Raw genomic sequence first — 21,216 nt, forward strand, 5'->3', positions numbered from 1 at the left:
AGCGCAGAACACGACGCCGACGCTTGGTGAAGTTAGTGGCGGTGATCGTATACCTGTTGTGGACCGAGGTAATAGTGATGACCGCCGCGATAATACGTCTACTGGAACACTTGACGTACAACCGGAATTACACACACAAGGTCAGACAAGCACTTTACCGTCGAACGTGTTGTTAAACTTGAAAGACGTTTCCCAGTTGATAGAAATGTTGGTCAAACCCGGTACACCATCAACTTTTAATAGCAATATGACTATAATACCAGAATTTAACCCAGCATTAAAGAACAATCGCATAGACCAGTGGTTGTTAAAAGTTGATGAGTGTGCAAAGATATATAAATGGGATGAAGCTCACATTATTCATTATGCACTTCCAAAGCTAGTTGGAAGTGCAAAGGATTGGTATCAAGGCCAGGCGTCCATCTTGCATACCTGGTCGGAATGGCAAACACTATTAAAAAAAGCCTTCCCCACAGAGATTAACTATGGAGTACTTTTAACAGAAATGTTACAAAGGCGGTTAAAACATGGTGAAAATTTAGACAGATATTTCATGGACAAAATGATGCTGCTTAATGCTGGTGACATTTCTGGTAAAAAGGCTGTAGACTGTGTAATCTTAGGAATATACGATCGCACTATTCGAGCCGGTGCTTCATCTGCTCGATTTGATGAACCTGAAGACTTGCTAAAATACCTGAAGGATGTATGCACAGAGAATTCTGATATGTATAAGGCTAGGAGTGCGAATACATTTAATAAAACTAATGAACAGGGGAACAAATCAGTACAAGGTACAACAAAATCAGGAAACACCGTCATTTGTTTCAACTGTAATGATAAGGGGCACAGGGTTAGACAATGTCTCAAACCAATAGTCAAATGTAACATTTGCAAACGATTTGGCCACACGGATGAAAAGTGTGCTTTTAAAAACAATAATAACAATGAAAAACGCGTACTTTTTATTGACAGTACAGCTCCTGCTGCGAATGCCAAATATTATAAACCGGCATGCATAAATAAAATACATACAGTAGAATGTTTTGTCGACATGGGGAGTGATTGTTCCCTAATACAAAAAGACTTGGTTGAAAAGTTAAATCTACCCATATCATTTGACAATTTACCCGTAGTGCAAGGTTCAGGGTCATACATTCCGATATTAGGTACAACCTCTTTTACGGTACAAATTGATGCTGTAGAAGCCAAAATTGAGGCTCATGTTGTTGAAAATAAGTATGTACACCGATCATTATTAATTGGGCAAAATTATACGGAGTTGCCCCATGTAATCATTACTAAAACAGGTAACACATTAAAAATCATGTCTCGTTTAGAGGGCTCAGAATTGCCACAATATGATCCTGAACTGTTTGAGAACCAAAAATCTGAATTGTACGTGGCCTGTGATTCTGAAATAAGTGATATAGGTTTACTAGGATGCTATAGCAAAAACTTAATTGAAAGTGATATATATATAAAGGGAAGTTATCGTAACATTAATGGTATGGAATACTGTGTTCAGGAAGGAGTTTACAAATTCACAGATGGTAAATGTAATATAGTTATTTTCAACATGAGTGAGTCAAAGAGCCCTTTATATTTCATTAAGGACACTGTAGTAGCTCGGGCATATGCGGTATGTCTGGATGACATTCCAACTCAAAAGTCAACAGGTGAGGTTCAAAATGTGAGATTAATTCAATCTGATTCCTCTGTGCAACCATTAACCTTAGAAGAAATTCATATCAATCCTGAATTAGATAACGATCAGAACCAGTTTATCCTTGGTTTAATAAATAAATACCGAGATTGTTTCGCACAAAATCTTTCTGAGTTAGGGTGTACTAATTTAACAGAGTTAGACATTAAATTAACTGATGATATACCGGTGATGTACAGACCATATAGATTAAGTCACTCAGAAAAGGGGGTTGTTCGCGATATGGTCCAGGAACTTTTAGAAAACGACATCATAGAGGAATCAGATTCGCCGTATGCGAGCCCTATAATTCTAGTATCAAAGAAAACTGGGGGTTATCGTTTATGCGTGGATTATAGAGCACTTAATAGGAAAACTATAAAGGATTTGTATCCACTGCCACGCATAGATGATCAGATTGATCAATTGAGTGGAAACAAATACTTTATAAGTCTTGATATGGCGAGCGGCTATTATCAGATACCAGTGAAAGAAGAGTGCAAGCATCTAACTTCTTTTATAACACCTGACGGATTGTATCAATTCCGTAGAGCCCCATTCGGTTTGGCAAATTGTCCGGCAGTGTTTCAGCGCACAGTAAATAAAATGCTTAGTAAAACAAAAGAGAAGTGTGCTGTGGCATATATGGACGATTTGTTGATTTCGGGTAAAAATTTCAACGAATGTATTATCAAACTTGAACAAACATTTCTTCTCTTGAGACAAGCCGGTTTGAAGTTAAATATAAAGAAATGTAAATTTTTTGAGACAGTCATAGAATATCTAGGACTTGAAATATCTGAAAATGGAGTGCGGCCAGGCAAAGGGAAGATGGATGCAGTGGAATCGTTTCCGGTACCAAAAAACGTTCATCAGGTGCGACAGTTCATAGGTTTAGCCAGTTACTTTCGGAAATTTATAGAAAAATTTTCTATTATAGCTAGGCCTTTGACTGACTTAACTAGAAAGAATGTACCATGGAATTGGAGTGAACCACAGCATACTGCGTTTGTCACGCTCAAGCATAAATTGGTAGACCGCCCTATTTTAACCATTTATAATTCAGATCATATAACGGAATTACATTGTGATGCTTCAAAATCTGGATTGGCTGGAATTTTATTCCAAAAAGAAACGGTTACATCGAATTTGAAACCAGTAGCTTATTTTAGTCGCAAAACTACAATTGACGAAGAGAAATTACATGCTTATGAACTAGAAACGCTTGCGGTGGTTGCATCATTGCATCGTTTCAGAGTATATTTATTAGGACGACATTTCAAAATTATTACTGACTGTAGCGCTCTCCGGTCAACATTTACAAAAAGAGATATTATTCCCCGGGTAGCAAGATGGTGGATAGCGTTGCAAGAGTATAATTGTGACATTGAATATAAACCAGGATCCACTATGCATCATGTTGATGCACTTAGCCGCAATCCGGTGCCTATGGGTGATGACAAGGATGTGAATGATCACATTACTCGTGTACTTCAGATATCACAGGAGGATTGGTTAGTTAGTTTACAAATGACTGATCCAAAAATAACTCATATTCGAGCTGCGCTAGAGGATCCCCAATATAAAGAGCTTGTTGATATAAAACAAAACTTTGCTATCAAAAACAATCGCGTGTATCGAAAGGTGGAGGACAGCCTTAAGTGGGTAGTGCCAAAAGCGGCTAGATGGCAAATATGCCAACGCAACCACGATGAAATAGGCCACTTTTCAGTAGAGAAAACATTAGAGAAAATTAAGAAAGATTTTTGGTTTCCTAAAATGAAGAAATTTATTACTAAATATGTTAAGTCGTGCCTACATTGTGCCTTTGCTAAAGAACCTGCCGGACCAAAAGAGGGCTATTTACACAGTATTCCTAAAGTAGATATCCCGTTTCACACTATACATGTGGACCATTTGGGTCCATTTGTGAAAAGCGCGTTTGGTAATCAGTACATCCTTCTGGTCGTCGATGGGTACACTAAGTTCTGTATTATAAAACCCGTACGGAATACAAAGTCAGGGCCAGCTATTAAAGCACTCAAGGATGTAATTTACAATTACGGGTATCCAATTCGAATTATATCGGATAGAGGAACGTGTTTCACGTCTGCAGAGTTTAGTAAATTCTGTCAAGAATTTGAAATATCCCATGTTCTCAATGCAGTTTCATCTCCGAGAGCAAACGGTCAGGTAGAGCGATACAATCGCACCGTTTTAGACAGTCTTAGAGCTTACACTGACCGCATGGGAGAGAATAAATGGGATTTGAGTATAGGTAAAATACAATGGGGACTTAATAACACACTTAATAAGGGTATTGGAAAAACTCCAGCCGAAGCACTCTTTTGCAGGAGGCCTTTAAGCAAAGGGGAGGGGCTCCTAGGTGAAACGACATTAGAAATACGACGAAATGACAAAGAGGTAGAATTAATTCGTAAAGAGGTTAGTGAACATGTGAAAAAAGGTCAATCAGAACAACGATTACGTTTTGACAAGACGCGCAAAAAGCCGACAATTTACGCGGTTGGTGATTTGGTAAAAATATTGAAAAACACACCTTCTAATGATGGTAAAAGTCGCAAGTTATTACCAAAATTTGCAGGACCTTATAAAGTTAGTCGGGTATTAGGCAATGATCGCTATGAAGTAACTAATATACCGGGTTCTAATATTACGAAAGGTAAATACAAAAATGTTTGGGCAGCTGATCGTATTCAGCCATGGATATCAGTAGCGCAAGAAGGTAGTGATACTACTGATGATGAGCTGGGTTCAGCAGATTGATTAATACATTGATTGATTTTTGTAATATGTTAAATTGACTTATTAAAAGAGTGGTAACAGATAGTGAGAATAGTTTGTAACTAAGATAAATTACCGCCTGAGTAATCGAAACAGTAGTGCCATATCTAATTTTCTTTTTTTTAATTATTATATAAGGGTGAATTAATGATGATGTTACTGATTTATCTTAAAATGTTATTGTTAATGTCATTGGACCGTTAAGAAGCCTTGTTATTTGTTGAGAAATATAAAACATTAGAGACTAATGTGGTTTAGAATGAAATGTCACACCAGGTGAATATTGTTAATGTTGTAGACTGAGTGACCAGATTCACAGCTACACTAGAGACTACTGTGGTTTAGAATAAAATGTCACACCAAGTGAATATTGTTAATGTTGTAGACTGAGTGACCAGATTCACGGCTACGTTAGAGACTAATGGGATTTGGAATGAAATATCACACTAGGTGAATATTGTTAATGTTGCAGACTGAGTGACCGGGTTCACGGTTACACTGGAGACTAATGTGGTTTAGAGTGAAATGTCACGCCAGGTGAATATTGTTAATGTTGTATTGAGTGACCAGGTTCATGGCTACGTTAGATACTAATGTGGCTTAGAATGAAATGTCACATCAGGTAAATATTGTTGATGTTTTAGACTGAGTGACCAGGTTCACACGGCTACACTAGTGACTAGTGTGGTGCGGAGTGAAATGGAAATGTCACCTCAGATGAATATTGTTGATGTTTTAGATTGAGTGATCAGGTTCACACGGATGCACTAGTGACTAGTGTGGTACGGAGTGAAATGGGAATATCACCTCAGATGAATATTGTTGATATTTTAGACTGAGTGACCAGGTTCACACGGATGCTCTAGTGACTAGAGTGGTGCGGAGTGAAATGGAAATGTCACCTTAGATGAATATTGTTGATGTTTTAGACTGCGCGATCAGGCTCATACAGCTGCATTAGTGACCGGTGGGGTGTGAAGTGAAATGCCACCTCAGGTGGATATTGTTAAAGTTTTGGATTTACAAAGAGGATATACATGGCCGCATTAGAGACTAGTGTAGTAAAGGGTGTATATTATATAATGAAATTAAGACTAATGAAGCAAATACATGCTGACATATTAGAGATTAATGTATACTAAGTAAAATATTACAAAAGTTAATTTTGAAATGTAATGGCTCATGTAGTACTTACATGAGAAAATAAGGATGTGAAAACTTGAGGTTTTGATAGATTAAGTTTGAGGACAAACTTCTAGATGGTCAGGTTGGCCGAATATTAGATATTAAGGATTGTACGAAAGATCATTTGATAGAATATTATGTGTTTATGATTTTCGAACGATTCATTGACTTTCATTTTTTTTAATATTGTAAGTGTCAGATGGAGTTCCCGCGGTTTTAGAGGATTTTGACATTGACGTTTTGGGTTGGTTGTTGAAGTTTGTGAGAAAAAGACTGGTGCAGTGCATTAAGAGTTTTATGTTATTAAAATTATAAACATATCTGTAAAAGTGTAATAAACATTTAAAAAGTAACTCGGTGTTTTAGTGAAAAGCTATTACTTAGGAAACCTTTTTTTGGAAACTTCTTATGCTTGACATATTTCACATTAAATTGGACGGTTGGACCATTGGTGTTCTCAAATAATAGTTATCTTACCATGAATTTCCATTTTAAGTGACATATTATTTGATATGATTAATCCCCCATAAATAATCCACACAACAGCTGTTTTTTTAAATTTTAAGAGCTATTTTATTTCGCAGACGGTGGGCTTAACTTTTCTTAAACGTTTGCCGATGCCGATATCTTCAAGATATTTTTAAATAGTTTTACTGCCACATTTGAATGTTCTCGTGACCTCTCTGTAAGATTTTGTGACTCAGCGGGCCTTTTCGGGCGGATCTCTCCCAAAAAACTAACTAATGCTGGAATGTTTGCATGAACCAGGTTTTCTAGCGGTAGTTTTTGTAAAGAAAAAGGACGCAAAAATATTATAAACAAACCTTCAGCTCTAATCCATTTCCACAAAATGTTCCACTATCATCGCTTTCGGCCATATAGGGAAATAGTGCTGGAGAAATTAGATACAGTTTCGCGGCGGTGTTCTTCTAGATTGACCATAATTTCAAGAGAAAGAATCCAATGTTCATGAAACTTACCGGATATCTTATACTTTTAAACGAGCAATTCTTGTATATATATATATATATATATATATATATATATTTCTGTGATCTCGGAATCGGCTCTAACGATTTCGCTGAAATTTGGTATATGGGGGTTTTTGGGGGTATACAATCTATCTAGATTAGTCTTATGTTTGGGAAAACGCGTATTTTCGAGTTTTCATGCGTTTTTTTTTCGACGCAGAATATGGTCGTTAATTTCGTGTCGCCCGCCACTGTCCGTCTTATCCAACGGGTTAAGACGCGGACTGCTAAACGAGTGTTACGGGTTCGAATCCCGCCCGGTGACAAACTTTTTGTTTTTTTTCTTTTTATATGTTCAAGTTTATATATATTTTTTTATTTTTTATTGTTTTAGACAAGATTAATTTAGTAAAAAAATGTAGTTAAGATTATCACCTATTACAATAAATTTAAATTGGTACTTAGATATAATTGCAGTTTTTTTTATTTACTTTTTACATGTTCCAAATTTTGTCCAGATTTCGTTAGATGACAACTGTCAAGTAGCTTAGCTAATATGTCCTATAGCCGCCAGGACGGGGGCACTATCAGACACACAGCTAAGGAATGCACTATCCGATTGCCAGTAGCAATCAAAATTTCTGGTTCGACTGAGTGTTAGACTCACGTGCAAACAGAAATACAGGAATGTATTAGCAGTCAGGAGTCCTCTCCTCTCCCAATTTCAAAAGGACACTCACAGTTACGCTCTATCCTTCTCTGTTTTGAGATATTACCGACATGCTCGCAGGTCTGCTCAAATTCATTCGTTCGGCGGGGCGCAACGCCAAGGTCGCCTCGGAGGATTAGACGTGCGCTTCTACCAACTTAACGAAAATTTGTCAATTTGTACGTGATTGAGAAAAAAAGGTGGTATTTGTGGTTACGACGCACAATTTGTTTTAGACACGTGATCCGAATGTTTTGATTGGTGGGTTAGGGTTACCTCTTCGTCCTCAGCGATGAACTCTATGGTGGTCTGTTGTCTGTTCTGAGACTGCTCTACGGCGCTCAGCTTCACCGGCCGCGTGTCTGCTTGATCCAATACTGTAACAAGAGATCGTAATGTTTAATACCCGCAATTTCGCATCATAACGTACAAATTAAAAAACATACATACTAAAATAAGGGAAAAATGCATTTATTGTTTATTGTTCATTCATGCAACACACAAGCTTACAGTTCAGGCACCAAACCGCTTACATGTTAAATAATAATATTAATAATTAGAATTATTTACAATATCCACAAATAGTTAAACATTACAAACTAGGTACAATCACTCAAAAACATATATAAAGCTGTGGAGAACGATCCTGGTGAGTCATAAAAGACATCAACATCAGGTCTTTGGATTGATAGTTCGTTTAGGAGTGAGAGTGCCCGATTGGTGGGAGCATTGTTGGTTTGACGCGTACGCACCCTGCCCACGGCGAACAGTCTTCTCCGGCGTCGCGGAGGCAAAGCGCCGCCCTCACTGGCGCCTAATACGCACGTCCTCGGCGCTGGAGCGAGCAATCCTATCCGCTCAAGCACCTTAACATTACTGATTCTGTTTCGCAACAAGTTATAGTAATGGATCACTAATAATATTTTTCGTCGCAGTTCTAGCGTATCCAATTTAGCAGACATCATGACAAATATGAAATACAAGTTTTTGTCAAAATATTTAGATCCTTTAAAAAATATTCTATAAGGTTACCTTCGTGATTGCCGTGAATAGATAAATGAAAAATCTATTGTCAAAAATTTCTATGACTCTACCCCGGACTAAGATTGCTAAAAGTCTTCAGATGTCGAGATTGCAGGAAATGCAGGATAGTTATTTACATAATATACACGATATAATCTGCTGAGATTTCTTTATTTAAATGAGATAGGTAATGTATAATTTTATTATAGTACATAAAATTGATAAAAAACCAAAGATTCATTATTTATTAGCTTGTTTATAACGAGTAGAAGAATGTTTAGATGTAGGTACCTATAAGTAGATAGCCGGGACGGTTGCAGCCTTCGCGCGTTTAGTAAAAGGGAACCGACACCACCGGGGCTTATAATATAATGCCCGATCTACAAACGTGTTTGGAAATGCAAACATTACTCAACCTTGACTATTTACACACAAACATTGGCAGTATCGCCCAAGAGTTTAGGTCTAGGAAGTACCGCTAGCACCGTAGTGCCTAAAAATGTCGTATTTAAATTGAAATAAATATGTCTAATACCTACCATATACCTTGAAATGCATACACAACACAAGAATAACTGAACTGATCAGAATCTCTCTTAATATCCTCTAATGAAGTCGTAAATTTAATCTCCTCTAATGAAGTCGTCTCTTAATCTCCTCTAATGAAGTCGTGAATTGTTTTAAGTAAGTAATTGTTTAATAATCTTCATAGTTATTCTTTGAATAAAATAGTACTAAATAATACACAGAATAATAAATTAGTCATGAATTAGATAACAGCTTAGTTATCGCCGTGGATTTGTCGCCGAGAAATCATTCTTGTAAAATGGTTTAATTAAAAAATATTATATGCGGTAATCACATTTTCACATAGGTAATTATTTTAACGACATTCGACGTCTTCCTAGCGTTGTTCCGCCATTATGTCGTCCGCTCGACAAACTTGTATTTGGAATACCCATTATGAATCTTATTTTTTTCTGAAAAACCTTGTTGCGTGGTATTGGTTGGTAAAAAATGTACCTATATTAGTCCCAAGGATCCAGCTAACATTGGTCTGCGGAAATAAGTGTGAACATCGATTAGTCGCTCCGCGGATACTCGGACAGGTGTAGCGAATCTTCCCGTGTCCGGCACCCGCGGAAGCGGCGCGTTGCTAGCACGGTGATGATCACAATACCGTATGCCGCAACAAACAGAGACATCATTTCAATCGAGTCGGCGAGTCGACGGCGCTAAACTCCACCGGCGAACCAGTTTATTAGAGATCTTTGAATTTTGAATAGGTATGGGTAAACACGTATTGGTAGTGGACGGGACTTTGTATTGGACTGTCCCGGGAAGCCGGGAGCTGGAATTGCGCAACATATTCGTGTTCACAGATTGCTAACGATAGTTTGGTACCTATTTGGTACGAATTGTAGCTGGCCTCGAACGCCTAATCCGTTTTCTATTGTTAAGTAAAACCGCACGTGCTACTGCCTGCATAAAATAATGGTCCGGTCACTTTAACCGGTTATTGACGCCGTGTGGTGCCGGCGTTTAGAATAGCACCACCCCATCTCGTCCCGTGGGTGTCGTCCGTTGAGTGTCTCTATTTATTTCTACTGCGGTCCCTCCAACCACAACCAATCTCACCAATTTAAATCAACTATTATCTACCCAACATTAAACTTCTCGCAAATTCCAAACCAAATTTTACATTAATTAAAACAAAATAACTTTCACCAACTAAATCCAAATCTAATTAAATCGCAACAACTTAAACTTCACAAATCTCAACCTGGGCCCATGGCCGCCCGTACCCAATGCGGGGACCATGGGTCCATCTTAACTCACAACAACAACGCCGGGTCTTCAATTCGAGCATCACCATTGCTTTTTGACTGATGGTGATGCCGGACCCGGCATCGCATAAATCAAACCAGCCTTTCACAAACGTCACCACGGGCACAGGGTCGCCCGTATCCCTAGCGAGGGCCCTGTGTCTTCAATTGACACATTAAAACTTAAAAAAAAAAAACCGGTTATTGAATTACAACTCCTCTGGAAATTACAATAAGATTCAAAATGAACAAATGGAAAAATAATTTGCGATTTCTTGTCTGGTCCCTCTACGGTTACTGTCACCAGAACCAGTCCAAAATCCTCGAGATGCAAAACCAAAAGCGCGTTATTGGAGAGCGCACCTATATAAACTGGTTTTTTGAGCATTGGACTAGCCCGCGCTCAAGTGCGAATTAGAATTATATGACCCTTTTTTGCAGGTAGTGGTACGTGCGGTTTTACTTCACAATGGACAACGGATAAGCCGTTCGGGGCCAGCTACAAATACAGCCAGTAATTGACAACAACATTTACTCTGGTTGATCAATGGCAGTGAGCTCGCAAATTGTTGTGAATAATACGCCCATGATGTCCGTTGGAGCGAAAAATATCAACCGACGAACGCCACTCGATAACACTTCATCATGAATTTGGACGCTTGCTAAGTGCTAATAACCTCGTTATATGTACGAACAGTGACAAGGGCAATACGAGCCCCAATGCAGAAGAGTTCGTCAAGTCATAGATTATTAAGTATATGAATCTTATATCAACTCGTTTTATTTCTAGAAAGGCATTAGCAGCAAACGATTCCTACAATATTATACTCCATAAATACAACGTTACTTTTACACTATTGCACAATAACTACAATGTAAGAAAAAAAAAACCTAGGTATATTCATTCATGTATGGTTTCACAAAACAGTTCGGCAGGTTCTTAATTGATGCAAAATAGTTTGTACATGCCTAGCGTTAAGCCTCTTTAATGTTATTACTCAAATAAATAAAAATGATTTAATTAAATTTGGAACCCATTGTCATTTAATATGTCAAAGGGTACATATATAAGTACATACTCCGAGTATTTTTTCATTATTATAAGTAATTTAGAGCAACATGGGCCGCGGAAAACCAGTCACAGAAGAAGTCAGGAAAATTATAATTTCCAGTAGTGAGAGTGGAAAATCTACCAACCAAATCGACAGAGATTTATTACTGCCAAGATCTACTGTCCAGTTAATCATCCAGCATCGCAAGAAACACGGCACAATTTCGTGTTTGAAGAAGTCTGCTCGACCGCGTATAACGAGTGCAGCTGAAAACCGAGTTTTAAAGAAAATTATTAAACAAAACCGCCGTGCTCGTGCGGGGAACTTACCGTAAAATGGCGTGATATGATCCAGAAAGACGTTTCAGTGGATACCTGCAAAAGGGTTCTCAAAAGAATAGGATATGGATTTTACACGGCCAAGGAAAAACCTTTACTAACGGAGTTACAGAAAAAGAAGAGGCTGAAATTAGCTCGCGAGCACTCAAATTGGACTACTGAGCAATGGCGTCAATAAATATGGAGTGATGAATCAAAATTCGAAGTAACTGTCGGCGACAAACGAAAAAAAAATCGTTCGAAATAAAGACGAAGTATTCATCAAGGACTGCATTAAGAGAAAAGTGAAGTTTCCTGGGTCTGTGATGATATGGGGTTGCATGTCGGCACAAGGGGTAGGCCGCCTGCATTTTGTAGAAGGGACTGTTAATGCAGTGAAATACCAGGACATTTTGGAAGCCAGTTTAATTCCATCTATTCCAAGCTTGAAATATGAAAATGTCTACACTTTTCAACAAGACGGGGCATCTTGCCATACTGCGAAGACCACGAAGACTTGGCTCGAGTCTAAAGGAATCCCCACTATGGAGTGGCCGTCGAATAGTCCAGATTTGTCACCCATTGAAACATTGTGGTGGAAAATGAAAAAAAAAATAAGTACGCAAGTTTCCATCGAGGTCAAAAAGTGATTTAAAAGAGAAAATCGTCGCTGTCTGGGAGTCTATAACCCCAGAAGAGTGCGAAGAGTTGGAAGCGACGATGCCATTGAGGATCAAGGCTGTTCTTAAGAGTAAAGGCGAGACAACTCAGTGGTAGGCGAACTATTTTGCGTACTCAAGATCGATAGCCGAACTATTATGCGTTGTAGTTGGTTACCAACTACAACGCATTCTTCTACCAACTGTTGGTAGAAGAATTGTATTTTTTTTATTGCAATACATGAATATTTTTTTGTTGTATTATATAGGAAATAAAGTTGATTAATTTTACAACACTTTTTTTAATTCTTGCTCCTATGCTACTTACTAGACTTTGGAAAAAAAGTTACTTTCAATTTTAAATAGTAGCCGAACTCTTCTGCATTGGGGCTCGTAGGCCCTTTGCACAGTAAGTTAATTTGTATACGTGTAGGTAAGTGTTGTGTTGTCAAATTAGCAATCTAATACGCACCACTAATGTCATGATGCTGTGTTAACACTATCTACTAGTGAAACAGTACAACAAACAGTTATTATGACACCAAGCTTGTATGACTTCAGTAGATCAGTAGTAATATCTCTGATTACGTCAGCACGTGTCGTGTTTTATTTAGGTTATTACTGTTATTAGTAATTAGAATTAAGGTTAGCTAAATGTCTCCCCATTTTCAAAAATCTGCTGAAACTACACTTTCTATCTCTGCCTTAAGTTGCCGTTTTATATATTATTGTGTTTGTGTTTAATAGTCTCCATATTTAGCTCCTTGCGCTACCTGTTCTTTTGTATGAGTTCTACATTTCCTGCTACCCAAGGATTGTCTGGTAGAGATCGCTTTTTAGCGATAAGACCGCCTGTTGTTACCTGGTTTAGTTTTCTTTAAAATTTATAATTTAACTAATAGGTAATTTATTACAATAAGATATTTCGATTTAGATATTACAAGTTATTACGTTATTGTCAATTTTAGTAGATATTTTTTTTTTTTTGTTTACTAATGTTTGTATTGCTATTGATTCCAAATAAAAGTAATAAATAAGCGAATCCTGCGCATATGCCCCAGAGCTACAACTAGAGCGCGGATGTAAGCGGGTAATGGGGCTCCGAGTAACCTTGTGGCAGAAGCGAGGCTTTTACAAATTTATTTTTAAAAATTTAATATGTATTTTTAATTGCAGCGCCCAAGGCGAATGCAGTAGCCGTAAGTGCATTCAACGTTTCCTAGTTTCGTTGAGGAGGGAAAGTCAAAGCGTTAACTTTATGAAATAAACTAAAATATGTACGGTTTACAAATTATTTCAAAAAACTGCTCTTCATTACTCTTTAATAATCACAAATATCGGCTCTATGTTTCGCAAAAGCGAAGTGTTTTTGAGTTGAGACCGGTTCATCACGATATTTATTTTCGTCGAAAACCAATCCGTGAAATACCAAACAATCGTACATAATTAAAAGAAGGTAATAAATTTCATTCTTACAATTAAGACAACGAGCTCTATAAGCACGTGAATCGTTCCGTTAAATTGTGTTGATGAAACCGTATTATTAGACCATTGGTTAATATTTGCCTATAAGTATATGTAACTATATATACTTTCATCGGCTTAAATCATCATACGAGTATTCACATAGTAGAACACTAGAGTCACTGAGCCGTGTACGGTTGGCAAAAACTATTACAGTTACAAATTGTAACGGTTAAGTGATCTGTGAACATGAGCACTTTTCGATAATCGACATTTTTTGCTCGACACATGTTGAATATTATAACAAACTTTTGGCTAAATAGATAGAAAAAGGAGCCATCCATTATAAAAAAGTATTTTAATAAGACATTGAGATTATAAAAAATTACAAGGCTTCAAAGTCCCAAAAAAAATTTTTTTTTTTACTTTAGAAAACGTAAAAAGAAATGGTACCATTCGATTCCTTACATTTTATTAACAATAAATTGTATAACAACTATATACATAAACGCAATATTTCAGAGTCAACATAGCAATTTTCTTGATCTCTTCCGTACATTTAGGACAGACTAATGTAATGTGACGTCACATTACAATATCATTTTGTTAGAGGCATTTCAATCGTCGAGTGCGAGCGTCAAGACTTTAACTCTCATTTCTAACCTTTGTGTTGCTTAAATGCCAGGAGTCCTATATAGACATTTATTTCTCAGGAATATCAAGATCGATTGTCATTATTTATTCACAGACGGACATGACGAATCTATAAGAGTTCCGTTTTTTGCCATTTGGCTACGGAACCCTAAAAACTGTCAAGTAGCCAATTGCGCGGTTCGTTGCATAGCAAAGGCATTATATGTATGGTCCATGTGGTGGCATGTAACTCCTCTGGAGTTGCAGGCGTACATAGGCTACGGAGACTGCTTACCATCAGGCGGGCCGTATGCTTGTTTGCCACCGACGTAGTATTAAAAAAAATGGTCCTACTCTTTTATTTTGATAGAACAGGAAATAAATAAATAAATATTATAGGACATTATTACACAAATTGACTAAGTCCCACAGTAAGTTCAATAAGGCTTGTGTTGTAGGTACCTAGACAACGATATATATAATATATAATTATAAATACTTAAATACATAGAAAACACCCATGACTCAGAAACAAATATCCGTGTTCATCACACAAATATACGATATATATAATATATAATTATAAATACTTAAATACATAGAAAACACCCATGACTCAGAAACAAATATCCGTGTTCATCACACAAATATATGCTCTTACCAGGATTTGAACCCGGGACCATCAGCTTCATAGGCAGGGTCACTACCTACTAGGCCAGACCGGTCGTCATAACACATATAATATAGGTATATGATTAAGTACATTCGGTAGTCATTTCTTCACATCGACTTAGAACATCTTCACTTTAAATAAACAATTCCGCATTTGAAAACAACATTTCTAGGAAAGAGACAACGTGACCCAAAGTATATTGGCTATCCTTTGAGGAAAACCGTAGTTTATCCGGCGGTGAGTTATGCCCATAACTACATTATTACACTAAGCACGATCACTCATTTATTTATATTTTATAATTTTAAACATGGTCGTCATAGGCGACCGTGAACTATTTTATTTTCACCACACCAACTGGTAAAGGCCCTCTTGGTTGTTCAAAAACTAATGAGAAAGTTGCATTTTATTCACATGTGGGGCAAAGTAATCAGATGCAAATCTTGCGGTGTTTCCTAATGTTAGCTGATAGAATTGACTTTTAAATTATGATTTTGAATGTTTTTTTTTATTAAGTTCATTTGGATTAGGTTTTTTTTGGTATTGCATAGTTAGTTTAACCCTCGTGCCTTGAAATCCTCGCAACGCTCATAATTCCACTTCTCGAACCTAGTTCAATTTTGGAATCTTTCGCTTTCTTGAGTATCAACGGCGCACGAGCGGTTAAACAATTCCCCCACTTGTAAATCAAATAACTATTTATTTTGGCCTATGTCATATTCACCTATGAATACCAGTACGTGACAGTACGGATATACGGAATATATTTTTTCACCACACCAACTGGTAAAGGCCCTCTTGATTGTTCAAAAACTAATGAGAAAATTGCATTTTGTCCACATGTGGGGCAAAGTAATCAGATGCAAATTTTGAGTTGATTCCTTATGTTAGCTGGTTGAATTGACTTTCAAACGATGATTTCATTTGGATTTGATTAGGTTTGATTTTTTGGTATTCCATAGTTAGTATTTTCCTCGCGTTGGTGTGGTGAAAAATTTTATGTTTCACTCGGAGGCAAAGTTTGTTTAACCCTCGTGCCTTGAAACCCTCGCAACTTTCAAAATTGCTCAGGTATCAATATTAGCACGAGCAGTTAAACAACAACTTTGCCCCCTTGTAAAACAAATAACTATTAAATATTTCGTTCAAATTTGCTGAAGTCCACCCGCCATCCTGACGCTCACTATTAAAAATCGCTGAAAATAAAATTAATACCGTCAACCGGGGTGAATAACCAGGAATGACATTAACCTGATTGTAGATTTTGCATGATAACTACGATTTGTGTAGGTATTTTTTAACAAATTATCATTCATTAATTTTTCATTCCTTCGATTTTTATCCCCATTCACCGCGGTTGAAGGTATATATATAATCGTAACCGTAACCAATATTATTATAATGGCAACAAAAAGTTCTGAAAACACTGCCAAACTTTCTCGCTACGCACATCATAGCTGTGTATTGTAGGTAGACAGTTATGGCGTTATTCATAAACGCGTTACTGGCCTGAATTAGCTACGAATCGTTTGTCTTTATCTGTCATTTTGACTTATGTATTTGTAAGAAAGGGATAAAACATAATTTAACTAAATCAGGCCCGTAAAGTTGTATGAATAAGGGGTTTATTCTGTACATCTACCACTAGTTTTGACATTGACATGACATATTCGCTCACGTCTACGTAACTTACTTTCTATGCATCTCGCTCGTACTCGCATCTTAGTGCAAGCGAGATGTATAGAAAGTAATTTACGTAGACGTGAGTGAATATGTCTATGTCAAAACTGGTGGTAGCCGTACTGTATTAGGTTGGGTTGGGTTTCCCCCGTTGAGAGTTTTTGCACGTTACGCAGCACTTTTAACAACATGGGAATCCCGTATGGCAGCCTTCAGTTATAATCTGCCCCGTCACGACAGGATGATTTCGGGAAGGGAAGGATCGTAAAACCATCAAATACGCACAAAAAAATAAAGCGCAGTTTAATGGTATCCGGGATTTATGAAGTCCCCGGGAGAATAGGTTATCTACCTATATGATTGCGCATGATTAGATGAATTAAGAAGTCAGAATAGCAAAAAATAATTCAACCATGTTTACGTACTTCAAAATGAAGAAGTGTTAATTTTCTAGAATTAAATCAGACATTGAATTCTTTTCGTTTATGTTTTACAAAAATAATTAACATCCACGTCAGACAATAGTCATTATTTAATCTGATTACTTATTCCCTTTCCAAGTATACATTTTATAAGAATTATAAGTAACCTACATTCATATAAAAAACGAATTATTATGCGATACCGTCATTAAATGCAATCCTAGCTGGCATATAATTATTTACATATTCCAAAACATTTTTGACCCGATTATTACATTGAAAACTTGAAAAGATACTAGTACCAAAACTACGAGTAATTGATTAACGATAGTTCAGTCTACAAAAAACTTAACAATAAGAAGCTTTTCGAATCTAATGAAATAAAGTTAATTTTATGTGATATTGACAGTTATGAATTGACCCTTATATACATGACACTATGGCTGTCATTTAAACGGTAGGTCTTAGCTTCGTAAATATAAGGGTCAATTCATAACTGTCAAAATTTACTTCTTAACTTACACCGACTATACAAGTGGATTTTCTTTTCAGTGAGGGCACCTACTAGATCCCGGGTTGCTACGCGAAAACGGTCTTAGAAGACCTTTCCTCGATTGCAAATTAATGAAGATTGGCGTTTACAGATTTTGGAAAATACAGGTTGCGAGAAAAAGGTCATTTTTGACAAACAATTTTTGTTTTGCTAATCGATCCCATTCCTATCGAGGATAAAAAGCTTGTATGGGACCAAAAAAATCCGGCTAGAAAAGCCACAAATCGAGGAAAACTTTTCTCGTACAATTTGTATGAAAATGAAAACTTATTTTTCACATGCTATTTTTTATGCCAATGGATTCCATTCCTATCCAGTATCAATAGTTTACTAGGGGTCAACTTAAGGTAATGAACTAAAAGTCACAAATTAATGTTCTTTTTTCTATCCATTTACTATGGAGGTATGGTGAAAACGTGACAATATTATTTACATTTTTTTATCTCGCCAATCAGTTTACGTTTAAGGACCATAATACTGTATGAAGACAGACACGGACCATAAAAAAATGTGAATAATATTTCACGTTTTCTCATAGTAAATGTATGGAAATGTTTTCTTTCATTTGTGGCTTTTTAGACATTACCTTAAGTGGACCCCTAGGAAATTATTGATTCCTTTTAATCAGTAGTGCCAGTTTTCATAAACTCATTAAATTTGTTGTATATACATATTTGCTCGCTAATTACATTTACAACCAAGTGTATATTTTTTATATTTATTTATTGAACACAATGCAAGTTTACAGTGTCAGACCAATTCACTTACATGCTAGGAAAACATAAATTATCAAGAATAATAAAATAATAAAGCTGAATCAAAGACATACAAAAATATAAAAATCATGCGCATAAAAATGTCAAAACTAATTAAAATTGTCATTTTACTTACACTCTAAGAAAACAAGAAAATAAAATAAAATCAAAATCAGGAATATGGTAAAACAATATAAATAAAATAAATTAAATAAAATGTCAAAACAGATTACATAATTAGTATAATTACCTTATACAATGTGCATTTCATTAATTTCAGTGATTGTACACTTTTGTTTGTGTGTTGATCCCATACAGGGATAAGTTCGCCTTTGTTGTATTTAATTTACTCTGTAACTGTGTTTTTCGTGTTTTTATTTCTATGTACAATAAAGTATATACATACATACATACATACATACATACATACAATGTCAGTGACGTGAGTAAATGTATGTGACATTTACGTAATAAATTTGACTGCAAAACGATATACATAGACATCATCATCATCGTCTCCTAGCCGTTTTCGGCCACAGCAACTGCTTTCTACCGCTGAGAGTGTCGCTGGTGCGCTCTCAGGTGACTGACGTAGCCAATCTTAGCAGCGAATGTGCGGCCACACTCGCTACAGGTCAGCACCCCTCCGACGTAATTATATGTTATGGCCATAGGTGGTCTGGCCTTTAGCTCGTCACGCTTATCGTCAAGTTCTGTGCGTCGCCTGGCTTCGAATTCACGCACCTGCGTCTGCACAATATGCCTCCACTGTGGACGGTCATCAGCTAGACTCTCCCATGTCGTTGGTTCTATATGAGCTCTCTTCATATGCCGCTTCAACACATCTTTGAACCGCAGAAACTGGCCGCCTCGCTTTCGCTTACCATTTTGTAGTTCGCAGTAGAAGATGCGTTTCGCGACTCGGTCCTGGGACATCCGGGAGACGTGACCGCACCATCGTAGCTGTCGTCTCATTAGGTAGGCCTCTATTCCGGCGACATCGGCACGTCTAAGGATCTCCGTGTTCCTAAGACGGTCGGACCAGTGGACACCCATAATGTCGCGGAGGCATCTCAGATGGAAGCTGTCTAATGAGAGTAATGAGCGAATATGCTTCCGATACAGGCACCACGTTTCTGAAGCATATAGAAGATTTGGCAGGACAATAGCCATGTATACAGCAACCTTTGTAGCGAGCTTTATGTCGTGTGACCGAAACACCTTTGAACGAAGTTTGCCGAATGCCGCTGCAGCGGCTCCTATTCTACAGTTTATCTCGTTCTCAAGGTGGCACTTGGCTGTGATGGTGCTACCCAGTTATTTAAACTGCTCTACTTGGTTAAGCGAGTCTCGGCCGAGTTTAATGTCAATCTGGGAATTGGCAATTGTGTCAAGGGCCAGAACTTCAGTCTTTTTGACACTAATTTTTAGGCCAAATCTTTGACAAGACTCATCAAGACTCGACATAAGCTGTTGTAGAGCACCTGGAGATTCGGCCACAAAACACAAGTCATCTGCATACATCATCTCAGTTATGACTGCGAGAGACACTTTGGTGCGCGCTTTAAGCCGGGCTAGGTTAAATATGACACCATCGGTGCGATAGCGAATACGGATGCCGTTAGAAGAAGTTTGTAGTGCCTCCCGAACTACTACTGCGAAGTACAAGGCAAACAAAGTGGACGCAAGCACACAACCCTGCTTCACGCCACAGCTTACAGTGAAAAACTCTGATTGTTCGCCCTTAACACTTACGCAGCATTGCATGTTGTCATGCAATAGCCGGACCATCCTAACAAACTTTTCCGTGCATCCCAGTTTCGCCAAAACCACCCATAAAGCTTCGCGAGGCACACTGTCAAAAGCTTTTTCTAGGTCAACAAAACACAGATACATTGGTTGACCTTGCTCTCTACATTTCTCTTGCAGTTGTCGTATAGAAAAAAAAAAAAACATAAACATAATATTATGTTATTATGTTATATATTAACTCCATTTTTCACAATTTAGCTTCTTGTTCTCTTCAAATAATTCTCATTTTGTTTGAATTTACAAACGTCTAGACTTGTAATAAAACTCATTTGCAAGTGCCTCCAACCAGTTCTACCTTGAGTCGCGACTCGTGAGACAATAAAACCCGTCGTTTTCTGAATCATAAAGCACGCAAGTCGACGTCAAACGAGGAAATAATGCAGCATGAATTCACTTTTAAGAAATAGAAGTATTTGAATGGGAACTGGCCCATCATCTATTTACACATTTCGATAGCGAAGCCCCGTACGCTACTATCCGTAGTCAATTATAATTACAGTTTACCTATTCATAATTTTAGGGCAGATTAAGCACCTTTGCTTATATGCTGATGACATACAGGCTCTAACACGCCTTTTTAATTTTTATACAATACGACACCTTTCTAAATATAAAAAGTAAAGTGAATCATATAACTAATTATATACAAATTATCAATAAAAGCAAAACAAACAGACACAATAAAACACTCCATTATTATATACAAATACGAAACGTTATTTTTACAGATTCAATTGTAAGGGAAAATGCAAATAGCATAGATAAAAGCATAGAGCTGATGCGATTTGAAGAAATGAAATTAAAAATATTTATGGAATCCGACCATTTAGACATAGTCATGGCTTGATTACCTAGGAAGCATTACGCAATGAATAATACACGTATAAAAGAGAGTTCGTCTGACTGTGGAGTGTGGATTCTCACCGTTTTCCGGTTAGGCACCTACGCTACATGACAACGCATTATGAAACT

At 37.2% G+C, this 21,216-nt stretch overlaps 1 protein-coding gene across 2 annotated transcripts in view; it reads right to left on the reverse strand.

The window, feature by feature from the left end:
- LOC133516328 (E3 ubiquitin-protein ligase RNF19B-like) overlaps window positions 1-21,216 on the reverse strand; it is a 76,019-nt gene that overhangs the window by 35,989 nt on the left and 18,814 nt on the right. For both annotated transcript variants that reach the window (XM_061849217.1, XM_061849218.1), the window contains exon 2: window positions 7,652-7,752. In XM_061849217.1, the coding sequence (XP_061705201.1) occupies window positions 7,652-7,752 (101 nt within the window). The remainder of the gene's footprint in view (window positions 1-7,651; window positions 7,753-21,216) is intronic.

The sequence above is a fragment of the Cydia pomonella genome, chromosome 3, assembly GCF_033807575.1.
Source record: "Cydia pomonella isolate Wapato2018A chromosome 3, ilCydPomo1, whole genome shotgun sequence".
Lineage (NCBI taxonomy): Eukaryota > Metazoa > Arthropoda > Insecta > Lepidoptera > Tortricidae > Cydia > Cydia pomonella.